The following is an 18516-nucleotide window of genomic DNA, read 5'->3' as shown; positions in this document are numbered from 1 at the left end:
GGGAGGGAGGGAGAGAGGGAGGGAGGGAGGGAGGGAGGGAGGGAAAGATGTTTAAAATTCAGGAAAGACATACTGGATTTATGGAAGTACATTTGTAAAGGGGTCTGGGCAGAGGGATTATATCTCCATATGTCTACACTAATGGGTAGAAGACATAATTCATAAGATCAGTTGGGCTGTGAGGTAGGCAACATGTGGTTCTGAAGACCAGTAACCTCAATATCACCTGGACATTAGTTATAACTGCAAATGATTGGGACCCTCACCAAACCTCCTGAATCAGGAACACTACAAGTAGACTCTAGAGTTTTTGACCATCCCTCCAGGTTCTTCTGCTGCATGCTAAAGTTAACACCCGCTAGTTTGCCCAGGATAACTACTGTCAACCCCATTTGCACATTATAATCCCTACTCGTTTTCCTAGAAAAGATACCCATACCCCAGCCTCTGCCCCAAACCTATTAAGGTACAACCTCCAAAATGCAGTCCTCAATGTAACGATTTTTTGTAAAAGCTCTGCAGGTGATTCAAATATGCAAATAAGGAACTGTTTATATTCAAGTTACCTCATCCCTAACTCATCCCTCCTGTGTATTCTAATTTCTTCACCTCTCACTACTATGAGCATAAGATACAATTTGTCTTGAATTTTTCCAGACTGTACTTGCAAAAAATAAACTTTATAGAGCTTATAAATTATGACTGCACTAAAGGACAAAAATAGTTTTAATCACAAGTGCCCTGAAAATTCCAGGACAAATGATTACTAAGAGAGAATGAGTGTTAACATCATCTTCAGGATTAAGTCTTGTAATCAGATAAGCTCGACAGCATTCTTCTAGAATGTGGGAGGGTTGCCTCAGTTGGGACATGAAAATTGCTGCAATTACAAAGCACTTTTGGTTATTATTTTTGTTGTAAAAGGATTTCATTACCACCATTGCAAAGATTAATAGTGGCCTTTTTTTTTTCAAGTTGGCATCTTGCAATAGTTTGGTGAATGCCAACCTTTCCCTTTCCAGAAAGTATTGAGTTCGAACAGCTGTGACTCCTATCAAGGGATTCAGCAAGATGCCTTAGCCATCTGCTGGCTTCCTGCAGGTAACCTCCTGCCACCACATCGATCAGCCTAGAGCAGACAAGCAGAAAGCAGCTTCTAAAATCTGCCGTCCATCTTGAAACCTTCTTCACTGGCCCTTCTATTCTTTTTCTTCCATAATTATCTTAAAGCTAATAGAGAGAATCCACACACAGTTATAACAGTGAATAACAGTCCTATTTGCCCAAAACTGACTGAAGCAAATCTTGAGATACGAAATTGTCAGTGCTAAAAGTGAAATGGCTCCAGGCAGCACAGACAAAGTGAGCAACCTCACCTTTACCCAACCAAGTTGGACCTCTTTTGCATTTGCTTCCCTGTTCAGAGCTTAATGGTTCCCAGACTTGACACCCCGCTGAGAAATTTGGTTGTTAAATTTTGTTAAAATGTAAATTGCTGAGTCCAAGCCCGAGAGGTTTGGATTCAGTGGATGGAGTCAGATAATGTCCATTCATCACAAGTAGGGGTCCATGTTGCCAGTCCAGGTACCACACTTTGAGAATCACCACTATATTGAGTATTTTACAGAAAAAGAAAAACACTAATTTCTTCTTACTGCAAAGCTCTAACAGCCCCTTTCATATAGATCAAGGTATTCAAAAATAACATGAGCAGCAGTAATGTTCAGTTCAGACCCTGGAACACATTAGGTTATTAACAAATGCTTATTTGGGTCCACTGAGCCATGTCTGACCTCAAAAATTAAAATGTTACTATCATTTCTGTTCTAGCAATTAGATGGACAGATAGATGAAAAGAAGGAAGGAAGGAAGGAAGGAAGGAAGGGAGGGAGGGAGGGAGGGAGGGAGGAAGGAAGGAGAGGAAGGTAAACTTGTCTCATTCATCTACTCCCACAGCATCTTTAAGACGCAGCTCATCTTAAGTCAGAGATGTTGCATTTCAAAATCCTTAAATGGGCATACCATTCAATATAGCAACTCTTCCACTTGTAGGAATTTACCCTAAACAGTCTCAGATTTAGACCAAGAACAAGACTCAGCCACAAAATTTGTGTGAACTCTTGAACCTCAGAAGGTGTTTTATAACAGTGAAACATCTTAAATGTCCATTGGGGAAAAGTTTAATAAATCATGGTGCTTTTATTTGGGGGAATAGATGCAGGATGATTTCCGAGAGTTTGTAATAAGTAGGGAAAATATTCATGTTACCCTGTTCAGGTTAGAACTGTTGGGCAAGTTCAGGTTCAATTTAAATTTTAAAATATTTCTAGTTGCTGGGCTTCAGTGGCTCACAACTGTAATCCTAGCTACTCAGGAGGCTGAGATCTGAGGATTGTGGTTCAAAGCCAGCCCAGGCAGGAAAGTTGGTGAGACTCTCATCTCCAATGAACCACCAGAAAATCGAAGTGGAGCTGTGGCTCAAGTAGTAGAGCGCTCGCCTTGAGCTGAAGAGCTGAGGGACAGCGCCCAAGCCCAGAGTTCAGGCCCACGACTGACAAGAAACAAATTATATGGAAGGTAAGTTGTAGCAGTAGTCAACAAAATTATTAGCCATGGCTACTTTTCAATGATGATATTCACTTGTTTTCTCAATTTTTACAAGAAATGTATACTATTTTTCTTTTTATTTTTTATATACTACCTTTTAATTCAAGGTAAAAAACAATTGATTTTTTTAAGGGAGGGCCAGTGCATCAAGTTAAATTAATGAAATCACTCCCTAACTTCCTGTCTCCCATTGCCAAGGCTCTATGCCAAGCTCTTGATGCTCACTTCACTTGAGCTCTTATCCAGGTAGTTCCCAGAGAGCACCCCACTCACACCTTGTCTCTCCAATCACATCAATCCTGATAATCATTCTGTGCTTTCTATCACCAGCCCTGTAGTCAACCGGATGGCTCTTCTGGGTGGGAAACTACATTCACAAATACCTCACAGGGAGCAAATCCGATCCTTATAGGCATCAGTCCATGGCTTCACCACTCATGGGAATCCTATAATACTGCAGGGTTTCACAGTGAACAGCACTTTTATTTCCCCCTGACACTGTCCAGAACACTGTTAGCTGCCTCTGTAGTCAGCCTTCAGAGACTCTGCGGGAGGTGGAGGGGTCTGTAGCAGGCTCTCCAGTTTTCTCAGCTAGATCAAGAAGTGGATATCTTAAAACACATGGCAGCTAAGTGTCGCAGTGCAGCAAAGTCTTCAAAGTTTGTTGAGGATTTAACTTCAGCTCTCTTAGCAAACTTTCTCAATCTCATTGCAAATGTTTTGAAGTAAACCCTTTCTTAACTACATTCCTTTCCCCTCTACCCTAAAGATCCAAGATCACAAGCCTAGCCAAAGGACACACAGAGAGCAGCTTGCTTGGAGGATACAATAATGAACCATTCCATGCCAGAGAATCAGCAGGACCTGGACACCATCCAACATGCTGAGCCTCGCCTACCTCCAGGCTGTCTCCACCTCCCACAATATCTTCTTTCCATATCAGAAGCCATCCTCTCACTAGTAAAATGCATGAGGGCATGACGCAACCACTCTACTTCTGTCATGCTTTCAGTCTTGCCAGAGTGGGTACATAGACCATCTCATAAGCTTCTCACATTTTTTACCCAGTGGGAAGATTGCATTGTTCAACACTGGGTAAGAAATGTAAGAATCACATTTATTGCCTGTAAGCAATAAACTGGGTTCCACTCCCAGCTCTATAATTTATTACTCTTTAGTCTTTGGCAAGTTAGTCACCTCTCTGACCTTTCTGTTTCCTCTTCTGTAAAATGGGCCTGTAATACCAAGCTTCCAGAACTACTGTGACGATTAGGGGAAAACAGAGTTCAAGTACTTGGGACATTAATGGCTTTCCAAGGAAGAGTGGTTGTACAGAACAATGATCATGTCAGTTTCATAGAAGTCTTTCCAATTAGGAATGGAAAAGGTTGAAAATTATTATCACCACAGCCATTTGAGAATGAGCTTTTGGAATTTAATTTCTCTGTTCTTCACTCTCTCTCACCACTGTCACTGCCTAAGTTTAGGCTCTCCTGTCCTTCTCTCAAGCTATTTGCAGAAGTCCTAACTAGTCCAAGTGGTCCCAATTTGACCCCTCTTTAAGCTGTGATCTTTTATTTGTCAGTCATGGGACCTGAACTCTGGACCTGGGTGCTGTCCCTGAGCTCTTCAGCTCAAGGCTAGTGCTCTACCACTTGAGCCATAGCACCACTTCTGGCTTTTTCTACTTAGGTGATGCTGAGGAATGGAACCCAGGACCTCATGCATGCAAGGCAAGCACTCTACCACTGAGCCACCTTCTCAGCCCTAAGTTGTGATCTTTAAGAATCAGACTAAGGAAGTGAAACTGAACTTTTTGCCTCCCGATTCCCAGCATAATCGACAAGGCCTACATCTACTTCTTCCCCATATCCACTCTCATCATGCCCTCTGCTCTCTATAGCACCCATACAGCTTGTGCTCCAGCAATTTTGATCCTCTCATGGTCCATTCCTGAACCATGCACTGTTTGCTCTGTTATCTTTGCATCAGTCACTCATACTTCCTGATTGTCCCAAGCTTTCTGCTTTACCTAGACATTTTTTTCCTTCCCAAAGCCTACTCAAACATTACTTTCATTGTTAATCCAATCTTGACTCCCCCAGGTTTAATTAATCCCAGGCAGGGACTCTCAGAATGTATTGTACCCAGTATCAGCCCCGTAAATGACAGGGTATAAGTCTCTCTCTCAGCTCCTCAAAAACAACATTTAGTAATAGCTAAGATTTACTGACTACCTACTATAAACCAGACTCTCTTCTAAGCATTTTATGTCCATTATCTCATTTCATCTTTACAACAGTCCTAGAGAATAATCAGTGCTAACATTTCCATTTTACAGGTAATTAAAATGAGGCTTCCAGACTCGCCTGAAGTCATGAGTCATTCACAATCACACCAGGATTTTAAAAATCAAATGGTACACTTCAACATTCACACCCTTAACTACTACATCATACCATGTTAGGTAGCCTACCACCAAACTCAGTACCTGATATGTTATAATACTTGTATTAGGGGCTGGGAAGGTGGCTCAGTGGTAGAGCGCTTGCCTTGCATGCATGAGGCCCTGGGTTCGATTCCTCAGCACCACATAAGCAAAAAGAAAAAAGCTGGAAGTGGCGCTGTGGCTCAAGTGGTAGAGCACTAGCCTTGAGCTGAAGAGCTGAGGGACAGCGCCCAGGCCCAGAGTTCAAGCCCCACGACCGGACCAAAAAAAAAAAATACTTGTATTAGCCATCTCTGTGTAACAAATCATCTTTAAATCTAGGTGCACAGGGGGCTGGGAAGTTGGCTCAGTGGTAGAGTGCTTGCCTTGCATGCATGAGGCCCTGGGTTCGATTCCTCAGCACCACATAAGCAAAAAGAAAAAAAGCCAGAAGTGGCGCTGTGACTCAAGTGGTAGAGCGCTAGCCTTGAACTGAAGAGCTGAGGGACAGCGCCCAGGTCCAGAGTTCAGGCCCCATGACCGAAAAAAAAAAATCTAGGTGCATAGCCAGGTACTGGGGGAATCACATCTATAATCCCAAGTACTCAGGAGTCTGAGACCTAAGGGTCACAGTTCAAAGCCAGCCCAGGCAGGAAAGTCCATCAGACTTTTATCTCCAATAAACTACTCGGAAAAATCCGGGAGTAGAGCTGTGGCTAAAGTGGTATAGCACTAGCCTTAAGCCAAAGAAGCGCAAGGACAGTGCCCAGGCCCTGAGTTCAAGCCCCAGGACTGGCACAAAAAATATCTAGTTGTATATAACAGTAAACAGTTACTATCTCTTTGGTTAGGAATTTGGGAAGAGCTCATTGAGTGGTTCTGTCCCAGGGTTTCTCAGGAAGTTACAGTCAAGATGTTCACCTGGGCCACAGGCATCTGATGGCTTAGTTACATTAGAGGATCTGTTTCCCAAATGACACACTTCCATGGTGCTAGAAATGGGCAGGAGGCCTTATTTGCCTCACACTTGGGTCTCTTCACTAGTTGCTTGAATGCCCTCCCAATGTGATAGTTGCTTTCACCCAGTGATCAATCAAGATAGAAGGCACAATGTCTTTTTATGACCTAACTGCAGAAACTACAGTCTGTCACTTCTACATTGGTCCACTGATTATAGAAGTAAACTTCAATTTGTATGGGAAAAGATTACACAGGGGCTTGTATAGAAGGAAGTGAGAATTACTGGGATCCCTTCAAATATTAATTGACTAGATAGGAAAATTCCTGAGTGACTGAGTTTCAGGACATCTAAATAGTGACTTCAATTCCCACCTAGCTCCAAAGTTATGAAGAGTATTCCTAAATTCCAGATGTGAGCCTTGATTTCCTGTTTCTCCAAGTGGAGTACCAAATAGATTCAAGGATTTAATTTCATTAATTTCCACTAGAGGCCACAGGTGTTTGTTAACTTGACTTCCAATTTATAGTTTCAGCAGAGCCAACAAAGTACAAGATACTCTACCAGTGAGAAACAGTTATTTCCTTAACAATAAAACAAATCTATGTTTGATTTCAGGATTAATTCTATAGTTTGAGGACCACATAAGCCCAGCCTCTGGACAAAGGCTTATCTTCTTTAGCACAATATCTGTGATAAAACTAGAGCAACTAAAATCTCCTGTGTATAATGGGGAGATAATAAAAATCATTAGATTTAGCCCTTATGCCATGCTTGTTTTTAAGCCATGATTTTATCTGATTAAAATAATTCTCTAATATGATTTGAGATGTACAAAGATAAAAACTCAATACTGCAATGAGGCATTTCACAAATACACAGTGATGTTGACTATATGCCACAAATTTTATTCCCATGCACATTCCTAGAAATGAAAATCAAGTATAAGCTATTTGGTCTTCCCATCACTAACACACTCTGATTTGATTTTTTGAAAAAATGGAAAGCAGGTTAGAACACACCACAACAGATACTGGAGCCCATCCTCTCATAGACTCTATTTCAGAGATTGGCAAACTATAGCTCATGGGACATTCCAGCTTGCTGTCTGTATTCTAAAGAAGTTTTACAACGCAGAGCCATGCTTATTCATTGATAAATTGACTCTTGCTGCAATGAAAGGTTTGAGAAGTCACAACTGAGACAACTGAATGGCTAACAAGGCTGAAAATATTTTACTATCTGGTAATTTGCAGAAAAATGTTTGCCAATTCTTGGTCTATAGCTCTAGAGATCTAGCCTGAGGCAACCCATTCTATCCTCAAAACGTCTAGGAATACTATTGTTTAGTTTTTATGGAGAAAAGGAAATGAGGTGTTGCTATTTGCATTGAGGTCTGACATGCAGGAAAGGCACAAGTGTGTGTGTGTGTGTGTGTGTGTGTGTGTGTGTGTGTGTGTGATGCTAGATTGAGCCTCATACATGCTAGTCAAAGTGCTCTACAACTACCACCTCAACCCAAAGTAAAACTTGTAACACATCTCACCTGTGCAACCAAGAGAATATTTTCCATATTCCTCCCTGTCAATATCCCCAGTAAAGGTAGACATTATTTTAAAGTGTTATAACACAGGTTTGTGAGCCTGCTCCTGAATTTTATATGCATGGAAAAGAACAGCACCCATCTACTCTTGTGCCAGGCTCCTTTCACTCAATATTAATCCAATGACATTCATACATATTGAACTTTCTTCTTTATTGCTATGTAATATCCAATTGTATGACTACAGCACAGTGTGTATTCTGTTGATGACCATTAGTTGTTTTTTTCCACATCTTTGCTATTATGGATAATAGTGCTAGGACTATTCTTGTACATATCTCTGAGTGTGCTTATTGATTATCCAGAATGGAATTTCTGCATAATCGGAGATATAAGTAAGTGCATTTCTAAATTATTTGTACTTTTTAGGTATAGGAACATAATGGTTTAATTTATAAAAATTTTTGACAGCACATGTTCAAAATTCCCTCCTCCCACATGAAATCTTCAGGTGTTTCGCCTGTAATTCACTAGATGTCTGGAGAATTTCTGATATACTAGTTCTAAAAATACAAGCTCTGGGATGGGAGCATCACTTAAGTGATAGAATACCTACCTAGCAAGCATGAGGTCCTGAGTTCAAAGCCCTGTACTAGAAGAAGAAGGAAAAAAGCAAAAGAAAAAGGAAGAAAAAGTACAAGCCTTGATTTTGACAATATATTGGTACTTTACATCCTATTCAATCCCCTCTCTCACACACACCAAAAAAAAAAAAAACTATGGGCTATGGGCTGGGAAGGTGGCTCAGTGGTAGAGTGCTTGCCTTGCATGCATGAGGCCCTGGGTTTGATTCCTCAGCACCACATAAGCAGAAAAATCCAGAAGTGGTGTTGTGGCTCAAGTGGTAGAGTGCTAGCCTTGAGCTGAAAAACTGCGAGACAGCACCCAGGCCCAGAGTTCAAGCCCCATGACCGGAAAAAAAAAAAACCCTATGGGCTAGGTAACTTCAACATGTAGCAGATAGGACAATGAGGGCCAGAAGGGATAAATTTTTCCACTAGGGTCATATAATTAGATCTATGGCACTCAAGGTCTTCCATTGGGATTCTTACTTTTGTCCTTAGCAAAACTGGAAGACCAGTTTTGCAGTTAACAAAAAGTTAGAGAAGCACACATCGAAGCACCGACAAACTCAGCTGCTTGTTTTCTTCTTTACCTGTCTTAGAAAATTAAATTCTGTGACAGCTGCTAAGGATAGCTCATCACACAGCCCATTACCATCATGGACTTCCCCCTACACTCCATGTCTAAAGACTCAGCTTGACAAGGAAAGAAAGAAGCTTCAATCCACCTGCAAAATCTAACATTGTAAGATGTCCACGAGACCCAGGATTTCCCACAAAGACATATTTGAGAAAAACAAAAACCAAAACCAAAACTAACCATCCTCTAGGTTTTTCTATTTTCAATTCAAGTCTCTACTGCGTGGAGAAGCAGACTTAAGTGGCATAAATCAGAAAATGATAATGAGAACAGAATGAAATTCTCATAAATCACGTTACTAAGTATAGTTACATCATAGATGTGGAACCCAATTAAACAGATGGCCACATGCTGTCAGTGCTAGCCCCTAATCAATAAAGATGTTCATTTTAGAAAATCACCTCCATTTTTCACTCCTTCAGTGAAGCACAAAGATGGCAGTTGGAAGTGGGACAGTGGGAGGCCCAGGAAATCCAGTGGGGATGTGAGTATGAAGCAACTCCACCTGTCTTAATTTGTAGTCCGGAAAATCAGAACAGAAAGTCACCCAAAGGATTCCCTGTCATCCTGTCTGGCAATGTAATTTACAATGAGAGCAAGCACTGGTCATTAGGAAAATAGAAACAGCTTGAATCTCTTAATTAAAATACTGCTTCAAATTGTTCATTTGGAAACCCCTCTGCCCATGAGCTTTCTTAGAACCCATTGGGCCATCCTGAAATTGCTTCTTCCTCGGTAAACTCTGATAGGATCCGTGCTTGCCAGGAAAGAAAAAAGCGGACCAGCAGGGAACCCTGAAGGCAGAACTATTATTATATACGTCTTAGGGTCCAGTGGAGAGCAAGCCTTAGGGACACTTGAAAGTAAGCATGGAAGTAAGTGTGGAACACTGGTGAAGAGACTCTCAAATCCTTCCTGCACGAGAGCTAATCTATTACCCTCACTGAGCAGGCGCAATTCAGTCTACCAATGGTAAGAACTGATGCAAATGAGGAACAGAAATACTTCCGGATTTTGGACAGCCCACTTTGAAAAGCATTTAGTCAAGTTAAGTGTTAGCATTACCGTACTGGTGAGGAATTCCTTACTGAAGTGAATATTCCTGACTTGTGTCAGGAGACAATATGACAGTATAAGAACATTCAAGCAGCACTCTTCATAAGAACAAAAACCTGGAAAGGTAAAGGATGGGTAAATCTATCATCATCTGGAACAGATAAATACTCTGACAGTGTAGTCAAGCAAAGAAATGCTAAACAGTAGTGAAAAATGGAATAAGAGGACTACTGTCACATATTACCTATAAGAACCTTTAAAATTATGTTGATTGAAGCCGAAGCATGTCCTGTTACAGAGGGGTTAGTGTTTAAGGAGAGGAGCAAAGGCGTGGAGAAAGGAAGGGTGGGTGAATAAAGTTAGTGTGTGTGTGTGTGTGTGTGTGTGTGTGTGTGTGTGTGTGTGTGAAAATGAAACTAGGAGGGGACAGGTGGGGATAGGATAGATGGGGGAGACTGATGGAAGAGGTGGCACTGACCAAGATGTACTGTGTACATACATTGACATGTTGAGTTGAGATCCCTTGGACAACTATTTAAATATAATAAAAAAAACTATTTAAGGAAATGGCACTGTGGCTCAAGTGGTAGAGCACACACCTTGAGCTGAAGAGCTGAGGGACAGTGCCCAGGCCCAGAGTTTATGCCCCATGACCGACCAAAAATAAAAATTATTTAAAACATTGAATGTTGGTTGAAAAAAAATTGAGTTTCATAACATTACATAGAGAGCCAAGTATTGATGGCTTACCCTGTAATCCTAGCTACTCAGGAGGTTGAGATGTGAGGATCATGGTTCAAAACCAGACTAGACAGGACATTTATCACCAATTAACTACCAAAAAGCTGGAAGTGGAGTTGTTGTTCAAGTAGTAGAGCTCCAGCCTTGGCAAAAAATCTAAGCAAGAGCAAAGCCTTAAGTTTAAGACCCAGCACACACAAACTCTCTCCCTCTCTCATTCTCTCTCTCACACACACACAGATTACATACAATAGTACACCATTTTTATTCTACTAAAAATAAAAATAATGTATTATTTAGGCATACTGATAAAAATGGTTACATATTTAATTTTTAAAAAATTAAACACAAAGCTGGGCACCAGTGGCTCACACCTGTAATTCTAGCTACTCAGAAGACTGAGATCTGAGGATCATGGTTCAAAGTCAGCCTGGGCAGAAAAGTCCCCATAAGACTCTTTTATTTTTTTTTCTTTTTTGCCAGTCCTGAGGCTTGTACTCAGGTTCTGGGCACTGTCCCTGAGCTTGTTTTGCTCAATGCTAGCACTCTATCACTTCCAGCTTTTTCTGTTTTTATGGTACTGAGGGATCCAACCCAGGATTTCATGCATGATAGGCAAGCATTCTATCACTAAGCCACATTCCCAAGCCCCCAGGAGACTCTTATCTCCAATTAACCACTCAAAAACTGGAAGTGATGCTGTAGCTCTAGTGGCAAAACACTATCCTTGAGCAGAAAGAGGCTCAGGGATAGCACCCAGGCCCAGAATTCAAGGCCTACAACCACAAAAAAAAATTAAACACTAGCTAGCCACCAGTGGCTCATGTCCATAATCTTAGCTACTAAGGAGGCTGAGATTTGATGATCACAGTTCAAAGCCAACCCAGAAAGAAAAGTCCATGAAACTCTGATCTTCAATTAACCACTAAAAAGTCAAAAGTGGAGCTATGGCTCAAGTGGTAGAGTGCTAGCCTTGAGGGCAAGAGCTTAGGGACAGCACCCAGGCCCTTATTTCAAGTCTCCAGACCAGTACAAAAAAATACATAAGTAAAGATAAATACAAAACCCAGCATAGTGGTTACTTCTGTGGTGAAGAAGAAATTGTATGGGGGGATGGGAAGATATAATAATGCCTGGTGATTTTCTGCTTCTTGGTCATCAACAAGTGAGAGCTACCTAGGCACATATTAATTTTGTGCTTTCTTATATACTTTATAACTTAACACATGCCAGCATGTTCTATCAATTTTTGCATGTACCAAATACTACATAATAATATATTTTCTTTTAAAAATGAATAAACTAAGCAACATTCTATCACTTAGTAGAGTATTCTAAGTGCTTCACGTATTTAAATAAATAGCATAAATTTCCATTATAATTAATACCTCAAATAACATAAGTTCTCAAGTAACATATGCAGCTTACTTCTCAACTTGGAGATCAGGTCCTTAAGAAAGCAACAGTATTTTCCTGGTAATGAATATTTATCTGGTGAGGATTGACATTCAAAATATTTAACAACTTATTTGGTTATAGTAATTAATGTTGAAATCAAAAATTAGCACCATCTGCTTGTTTTCCTTCTGTTCCTAGTTCTCACAGACCAGTCTCGCAGAGATTTCCATTTCCCATAGTGGCCACACGAGGGTGACTTCAGCAGCGAGTAGGCCCATCCACCCAACTGAGCTCTCTCACTGAGAGTCCTGTCTGGACCAGAGCAGCCTGGAGGGCCTCTGGCTAGCTAGTTGACTGGCCAGAGGGTAGGTGGGATGCCTCACCGACAAGATGTCTTTGAAGTAAAGATTGAAGGCAATAGGAATGAGCCATGCATGCAGAGCACTTGGGGAATTTTCCAAGGACAAATAGCCTGGAACAGGGCATGCTCTAAAACAGAACGGAAGTCAGCATGGTGGGAAAGAAGAATGGAAGAAAGCAAGGAGGAGCTGGGCGCCAGTGGCTCACGCCTATAAATCCTAGCTACTCAGGAGGCTGCGATCTGAGGATTGTTGTTTGAAGCTAGCCTGGGCAGGAAAGTCCATCAGCCTCTAACCTCCAGTTAACCACCAAAAGCCGGAAGTGGAGCTGAGTTAAAAAAAAAAAAAAAGCTCAGGCACAGTGTCTAGGCCCTGGTTTCAAACCCAAGAACGGCACCAAAAATATATAAAATAAAATTAAATGCTAGTGCAATGAAAGGAGTAAGGAAAACTGAGCCTATGGATAGGCAGACAAACTACTTTCAACATACCCAATCAGTTTGAGGGGGGAGATAAGGAATAACATACTCTTCATCACAAAAATGGAAGAATTCTTTCTATGTGGTGGCAGATTAACAAGCTATGAAGCTGCTACTCACGGATCTGGTTAGTGGACGCACTGTAGAAGGCGTTGACAGTTGTCGGGTTTGTAAACCACCTGCAGGACAAGAAACAAATGGTACAGCATGACCTCCAGTATCCAGGCAGGTAGAGAGCAAAGGCAAACACAATGTGATTGAATCTAGTAGCCGCCAATGCAATTGGCAATGCAATATTGATATTGGCATGAAGGGAAATTATTGCCTCTGTTAGAGCCCTGGCTCTATCCTACGTTAAACCTGTTTGGTTATTTGTTATTCATAACTTCACAGAAAAATTCAGCACATGTGCTTCTGGAAAAGCTTTAGTGAGAAATTCTAAACAGGAATAGGTACAACCTTTTTTCCAGACTGTTCGATGAATCAGTAGAACTATTACATATTTATACCTGTATCATCCCTAATCTGTCCATTAGGAAGTTGTAGATTGGTGATCATCCAGAGACTTATTTGAAATGAAATGAATAAAGTGCAACCCCTACCCAGACAGTCAGCCTGCTCCACGACAAAGTTTACTAATTTAAGTAGCAAAAAAAAAACATTAACTGTCTCAGCCATTTGCAGCAGTTCATTCCTGTAATCATAGCAACTCAGGAGGCAGAGATTGGAAGGGTTACAATTGGAGGCTACCCCAGGGGAAAAAGTTCACAAAATCCTATCTTTTCCAATAGCTGTCATCCTAGCTATTCAGGGAGCTGAGATCAAAAGGATCAAGGTACAAGGCCAGCCCAAGCAAAACAACAGTTCATGAAACACCCATCTCAACATAGAAATCTAGGTGTGGTGGCACACGTGTCATCCCAGCTATGCAGGAAGTGTAAATAGCAGCCCTGGCAGGGGAGGCATAAACATAAGAAAAATAAAGTAAAAAGGGCTGAGGTCATGGTTCAAGTGGCAGAGTATCCTCTTCACAAGTGCAAGCCCTGAAGTTCAAACCTTAGAACCACCAAAATGAAGTTATAAAAGACTAGGGGTATATAATTGATTAGTAGAGCACATGCTCAGCATTCAGGAACCTCTGGGTTCTATCCCCATCATGACTGATAAACAAACCTTGTATAAATGCCTTTCCAAAACAATTGTTTTACTCATTTATGTGTAATAATTATGTCCAACTCACAAATTGATTTATATTCATCTAATATGAAACTGATAGGGAACCCCAGCATTGATTGTCATTGGAGCACTCATACCTTCTCCCTAGCTATACAGAAGTCTATGAGCATGCCATCTTATTTTACATTCACTAATTACATTCACTAATCACTAATCATTTGCCCTGTCCTAGTTTTTCCCTATAACCACTATAGGAATTGTTAGCCCATTTCACAGATGAGAATCCTGAGTCTTAGATGCACCATATATTGTATAAGGTCTAGTCTGGTCTGTCTCACTTCATGACACTTCCATTAAACCTTAGATTGTATTATTCTAGAGATGCTCCTGGAAATTCAGAAGGATAGCACCTTCCTCTGTCAAAACTGAAATCTATAACTATTTCTTTTTTATTTTTAATAATTAATTTACTTTATTGTTATATACTAATATTACTATTATTATTGTTGTTGTTATGTTTGCTGGTCATGAGACTTGAACTCGGGACCTGGGTGTTGTCCCTGAGTCTTCTTTGAACTACAGCTCTACTTCGAGTTTTCTGGTGGTTAATTGGAGATGAGTCTCATGGGCTTTCCTGCCTGGGCTGGCTTTGAACCATGATCCTCAGATCTCAGCCTCTTGAGTAGCTAGGATTACAGATGTGAACCATCAGTGCCCAGTTATCTAGAACTACTATAAAATAATGATTCCTTTCTTTCTTTCTAATTCAGGGCAATTAATTCAAGTAGGCCCTAATCTTTAACACAGGTTGGCCTTATTCCTTGAGCAATCCAGGGGAAGGGAACACACCTTTATTGACTTCAACTGGCTATCTGCAATGGGTACAATTACGGTTATATGCTAATCCCAGGAATCCTGTCAATACAATGTTACTCAGAGAGGAAAAAAAGAACTTTGCAGATATAATTAAATGTAAGGTCTTTCAGATAAGGCCTTTATCCTGGATTATTTATCAGGACCTGACCTAATCTTGTAAACCTTTATAAGAAAAAACAAAACAAACAACTTTTCTGGCTAGAATCAGAGACAGTACAAAGAGGAAGTCGGGGAGATTGAAAAGAGGAGAAGGATTTGAAGCTCTATTGCTGGCTCTCACATGTAGAGGCCACATGACCCCAGTGGAAGTGAGGACCTTAGCCCTTCATCCACAGGAAGGAGACTCAGCACACAAATCTCAGTGAACTTGGAAAGAAATTATTCTCAGGGACTCTTGATAAGACCTCAGTCAGCTGGTCCCTTGATTTAAGTCTTCTGAAACTCAAAGCTGAGTAAACAGCCAAACCAAGGCAGATTTCTGAACTGTAGAACTTGGAGAAATGCTTATTGTTTTGTTATGATTGTAGTTATTTGTTACTGTTGTAATTGGAAACTATACCCAGAGTCTACCATTTGTAGGTTAGAGGAAAGAATCCAGGTAACTTGGCTTCTAAATAGCATTCGATTCAACCATAATATACACAAATGATGGTATATATTCCTAGGGGTTTTCCTCTTCCCATCCTTCACAACTCTTCCCTTCAGCCAAGAAGTTTTCAAAATTTTAGAATATGGTCATTGAGAAGGCTTAAAATCACCAAGCACTGGTGGTTCACTCCTGTAATCCTAGCTACTCGGGAAGCTGAGATCTGAAAGTCCCCATGAGACTCTTATCCCCAATGAACCACCACAAAATTGGAAGTGGAGCTGAGGCTCAAAGTGGTAGAGTGCTAGCCTTGAGGCAAAGATTACAGGGACAGCACCCAGGTCCTGAATTCAAACTCCAAGTATGACAAAAAAGAAAAAGAAAAAATGTCAAAACCTTCATAGTATGGTATTATCTTACGCATATGTATTATTTTGGTTTCTATATATCATTTTCATTTTTAACAACTAGTGCTTATTAAAATCAATACCAGGTAATTGTATTTACTAAGGTAGGCAACACAAGAATGAAGGCAGGAAGGGTAAGCAAATGAAGTCATTGGGGCTGGGAATATGGCTTAGTGGTAGAGTGCTTGCCTAGCATGTATGAAGCCCCGAGTTCAATTCCTCAGTAGCACATAAACAGGAAAGGACAGAAGTGGTGCTGTGGCCCAAGTGGTAGAGCGCTAGCCTTGAGCAAAAGAAGCCCAGAAACAGTGTCCAGGCCCCGAGTTCAAGCCCCAGGACTGGCAAAAAAAAGAAGTCATTGTATTCAATAGACACTATGTAGAAAATAAACTTTGTAACTTGTGGGTGAAAACCAGCAGGGAGAGAATAGGGGAGAATAAAGGAAGGGGTGACATTGTCAAGAAGCATTGTACTGATCACCTGACTAATGGACTTGTAACCCCCTTATACAACTACTTAACAATTAAAACATTGTTCTTAATTATTAGATAATACCCTTTAAGTCTAAAATTTGAATAAATTTTAAATAAAAAACTAAAAAGCAGCCAGGCACCAGTAGCTTGCACCAATAGTGCTCATTTACTGAAGAGGCTGAGATCTGAGGATCATGGTTTTTGCAGAAAAGTCTGTGAGACTCTTATCTCTGATTAGCAAAAAGCCAGAAGTGGAGCTGTGGCTCAAGTGGCACCAGTCAGAGTTCCAGCCCCAGTGCCAGCACAAACACACAAAAATGCCACCAAGTGAACATGTTTCTAACACTAATAGACAGAGAAAGACAAAACAAAGAAATCAACCAGTAGTTGAAACTCAAGCCCAATGGGACTATGAAAGCTTCAGCAAGGATCACTAAAACATCATACCTCAGATACATGACCTTCCCACTCCAGAACCCCACCCCTACCCCAGTACAGTTTCTATTCACTCCAAGGCCCAGTTGGCACCTTGATTATCCCCAGAACTGATATTAAGCAGCTGTACCAGCAGGTCCTACCAGTTGTCAATGCTATTATTTTTTTCTTTGTTCAGACCCATGCCAATCCAGCTGTTAAACATTTTGTACAACTTATTTATTCTATCCAAGTTTATTAGATATTTAGCTTTACTGTTCTCTGATATGAGCCTACCTGTGAGCATTTCACTACATGTTTGTGAAAATTTTTTTACCCTCTGCCCATTAAGAAATGGAGTTAAGCTTGATGCTGGTGGCTCACACCTGTAATCCTAGATACTCAGGAGGCTGAGATATGAAGATCAAGTTTCAAAGCCTGGCAAGCAGGGAAGTCAGGTGAGACTGGAAGTGGAGCTGTGGCTCAAAGTGGTAGAGCACCAGCCTTGAGCAAAGAAAAGCTCAAAGATAGTACCCAGGTCCTGAGTTTAAACACTATAACTGACAAGAGATAAGAGAGAGAGAGAGAGAGTTGAAAGTCCTTTCCTCTTGGTTATGGATGGGCTTCCCTTAGCAATTCACTTCTAAAGAATAAAATGCAGTGGAATGATTTCCAAGGCTAGGTAATTAAGGGAGAAACATCTTCCCTTGGTACTTGGAAGCACATGCTCCCTCCTGTTTCCCTTTCTTTTTCTCAGAACTTGCTTTTCAAAGTTTCTTCAACAATTAACATGTTGTTCAAAAGTCCAAACTATATAGAGACCATCAGCCAGCATCTACCACCACACACATAAGAAGAGATTTCCACAGAACCTAGCCACTAGCTGACTGTAACTACATGACGGACCATGAGCAAAACCATACAACTAATGGCAACTCTTTTGTACAAGTACTAAAGATAATAATATCAACAACAATAACAGTAATAACCACACAACTGACTGCATGCTGGTGGCACCTGCCTTTTTAGTTACTTAGGAAGATGAGATATGAGGATCACGATGAGAAATCAGCCCAAGACAGTAATGGCTATGAGACTCTTAGCTCCAATTAACCACCCAAATGCCATAAATAGAACTGCACATCAAATGGTAAAGCACAAGTTTTGAGTGAAAAACAATTGTACAACTGCACCTACTGAGTTCCCCCACCCAACCATGAAAGAAAATTAGTTATTATTGTTTTAACCCTCTAAATTTAGACATGACTGGCCATGCAACAACGGATAACTGGAATACTGGAAAGTTGGCTGTCCACAGACTAAGTCCTACCTTCTAGGTTCAATTCTTCCAGAAAGTTGTTTTCTTTTCCCAGAACAATGGTTTGAAAAACTACTGAACTCAATTCCCCATACGTGGAATATGCAATCTCTAGTTCTGCATTGTCCCTGCCACTGTTAACTACTGTCACTGGCCTAAGTCAACAATTTTTAATATAATTTTATTGTTCTTACTAAGGTGTTATAAGAAGGGAATCTGTTTCATAAGTCTGAGCACATTTATTTTGAACAAAAAGTTTTTTCCAAGACAATCATTTTTTCACTTATAAACTCTGAAGGCATTTGAGTTTGTACATTTCAAGTCCCTAATGAAGACTATTGTCTAAATGGTATGTTCCAACCAGAAGATCACTCAATCTGTTCAAGTAAATTTCTTACTTATACATATACTTTGATAAAGAGTATTATTCAGAT

At 40.6% G+C, this 18516-nt stretch overlaps 1 protein-coding gene across 1 annotated transcript in view; it reads right to left on the bottom strand.

Moving 5' to 3' along the window:
• The window catches only part of Phex (phosphate regulating endopeptidase homolog, X-linked), a 210161-nt gene that overhangs the window by 35147 nt on the left and 156498 nt on the right, over positions 1 to 18516 (bottom strand). Inside the window, exon 16 of the mRNA XM_013026527.1 lies at positions 12953 to 13011. Coding sequence (XP_012881981.1) covers positions 12953 to 13011 — 59 coding nt within the window. The remainder of the gene's footprint in view (positions 1 to 12952; positions 13012 to 18516) is intronic.

The sequence above is a fragment of the Dipodomys ordii genome, unplaced genomic scaffold (assembly GCF_000151885.1).
Source record: "Dipodomys ordii isolate 6190 unplaced genomic scaffold, Dord_2.0 Scaffold94, whole genome shotgun sequence".
NCBI classification, from domain to species: domain Eukaryota; kingdom Metazoa; phylum Chordata; class Mammalia; order Rodentia; family Heteromyidae; genus Dipodomys; species Dipodomys ordii.
Note: the sequence above shows the minus strand (reverse complement) of the source record. Positions and strands in the feature narration are given on the sequence as shown.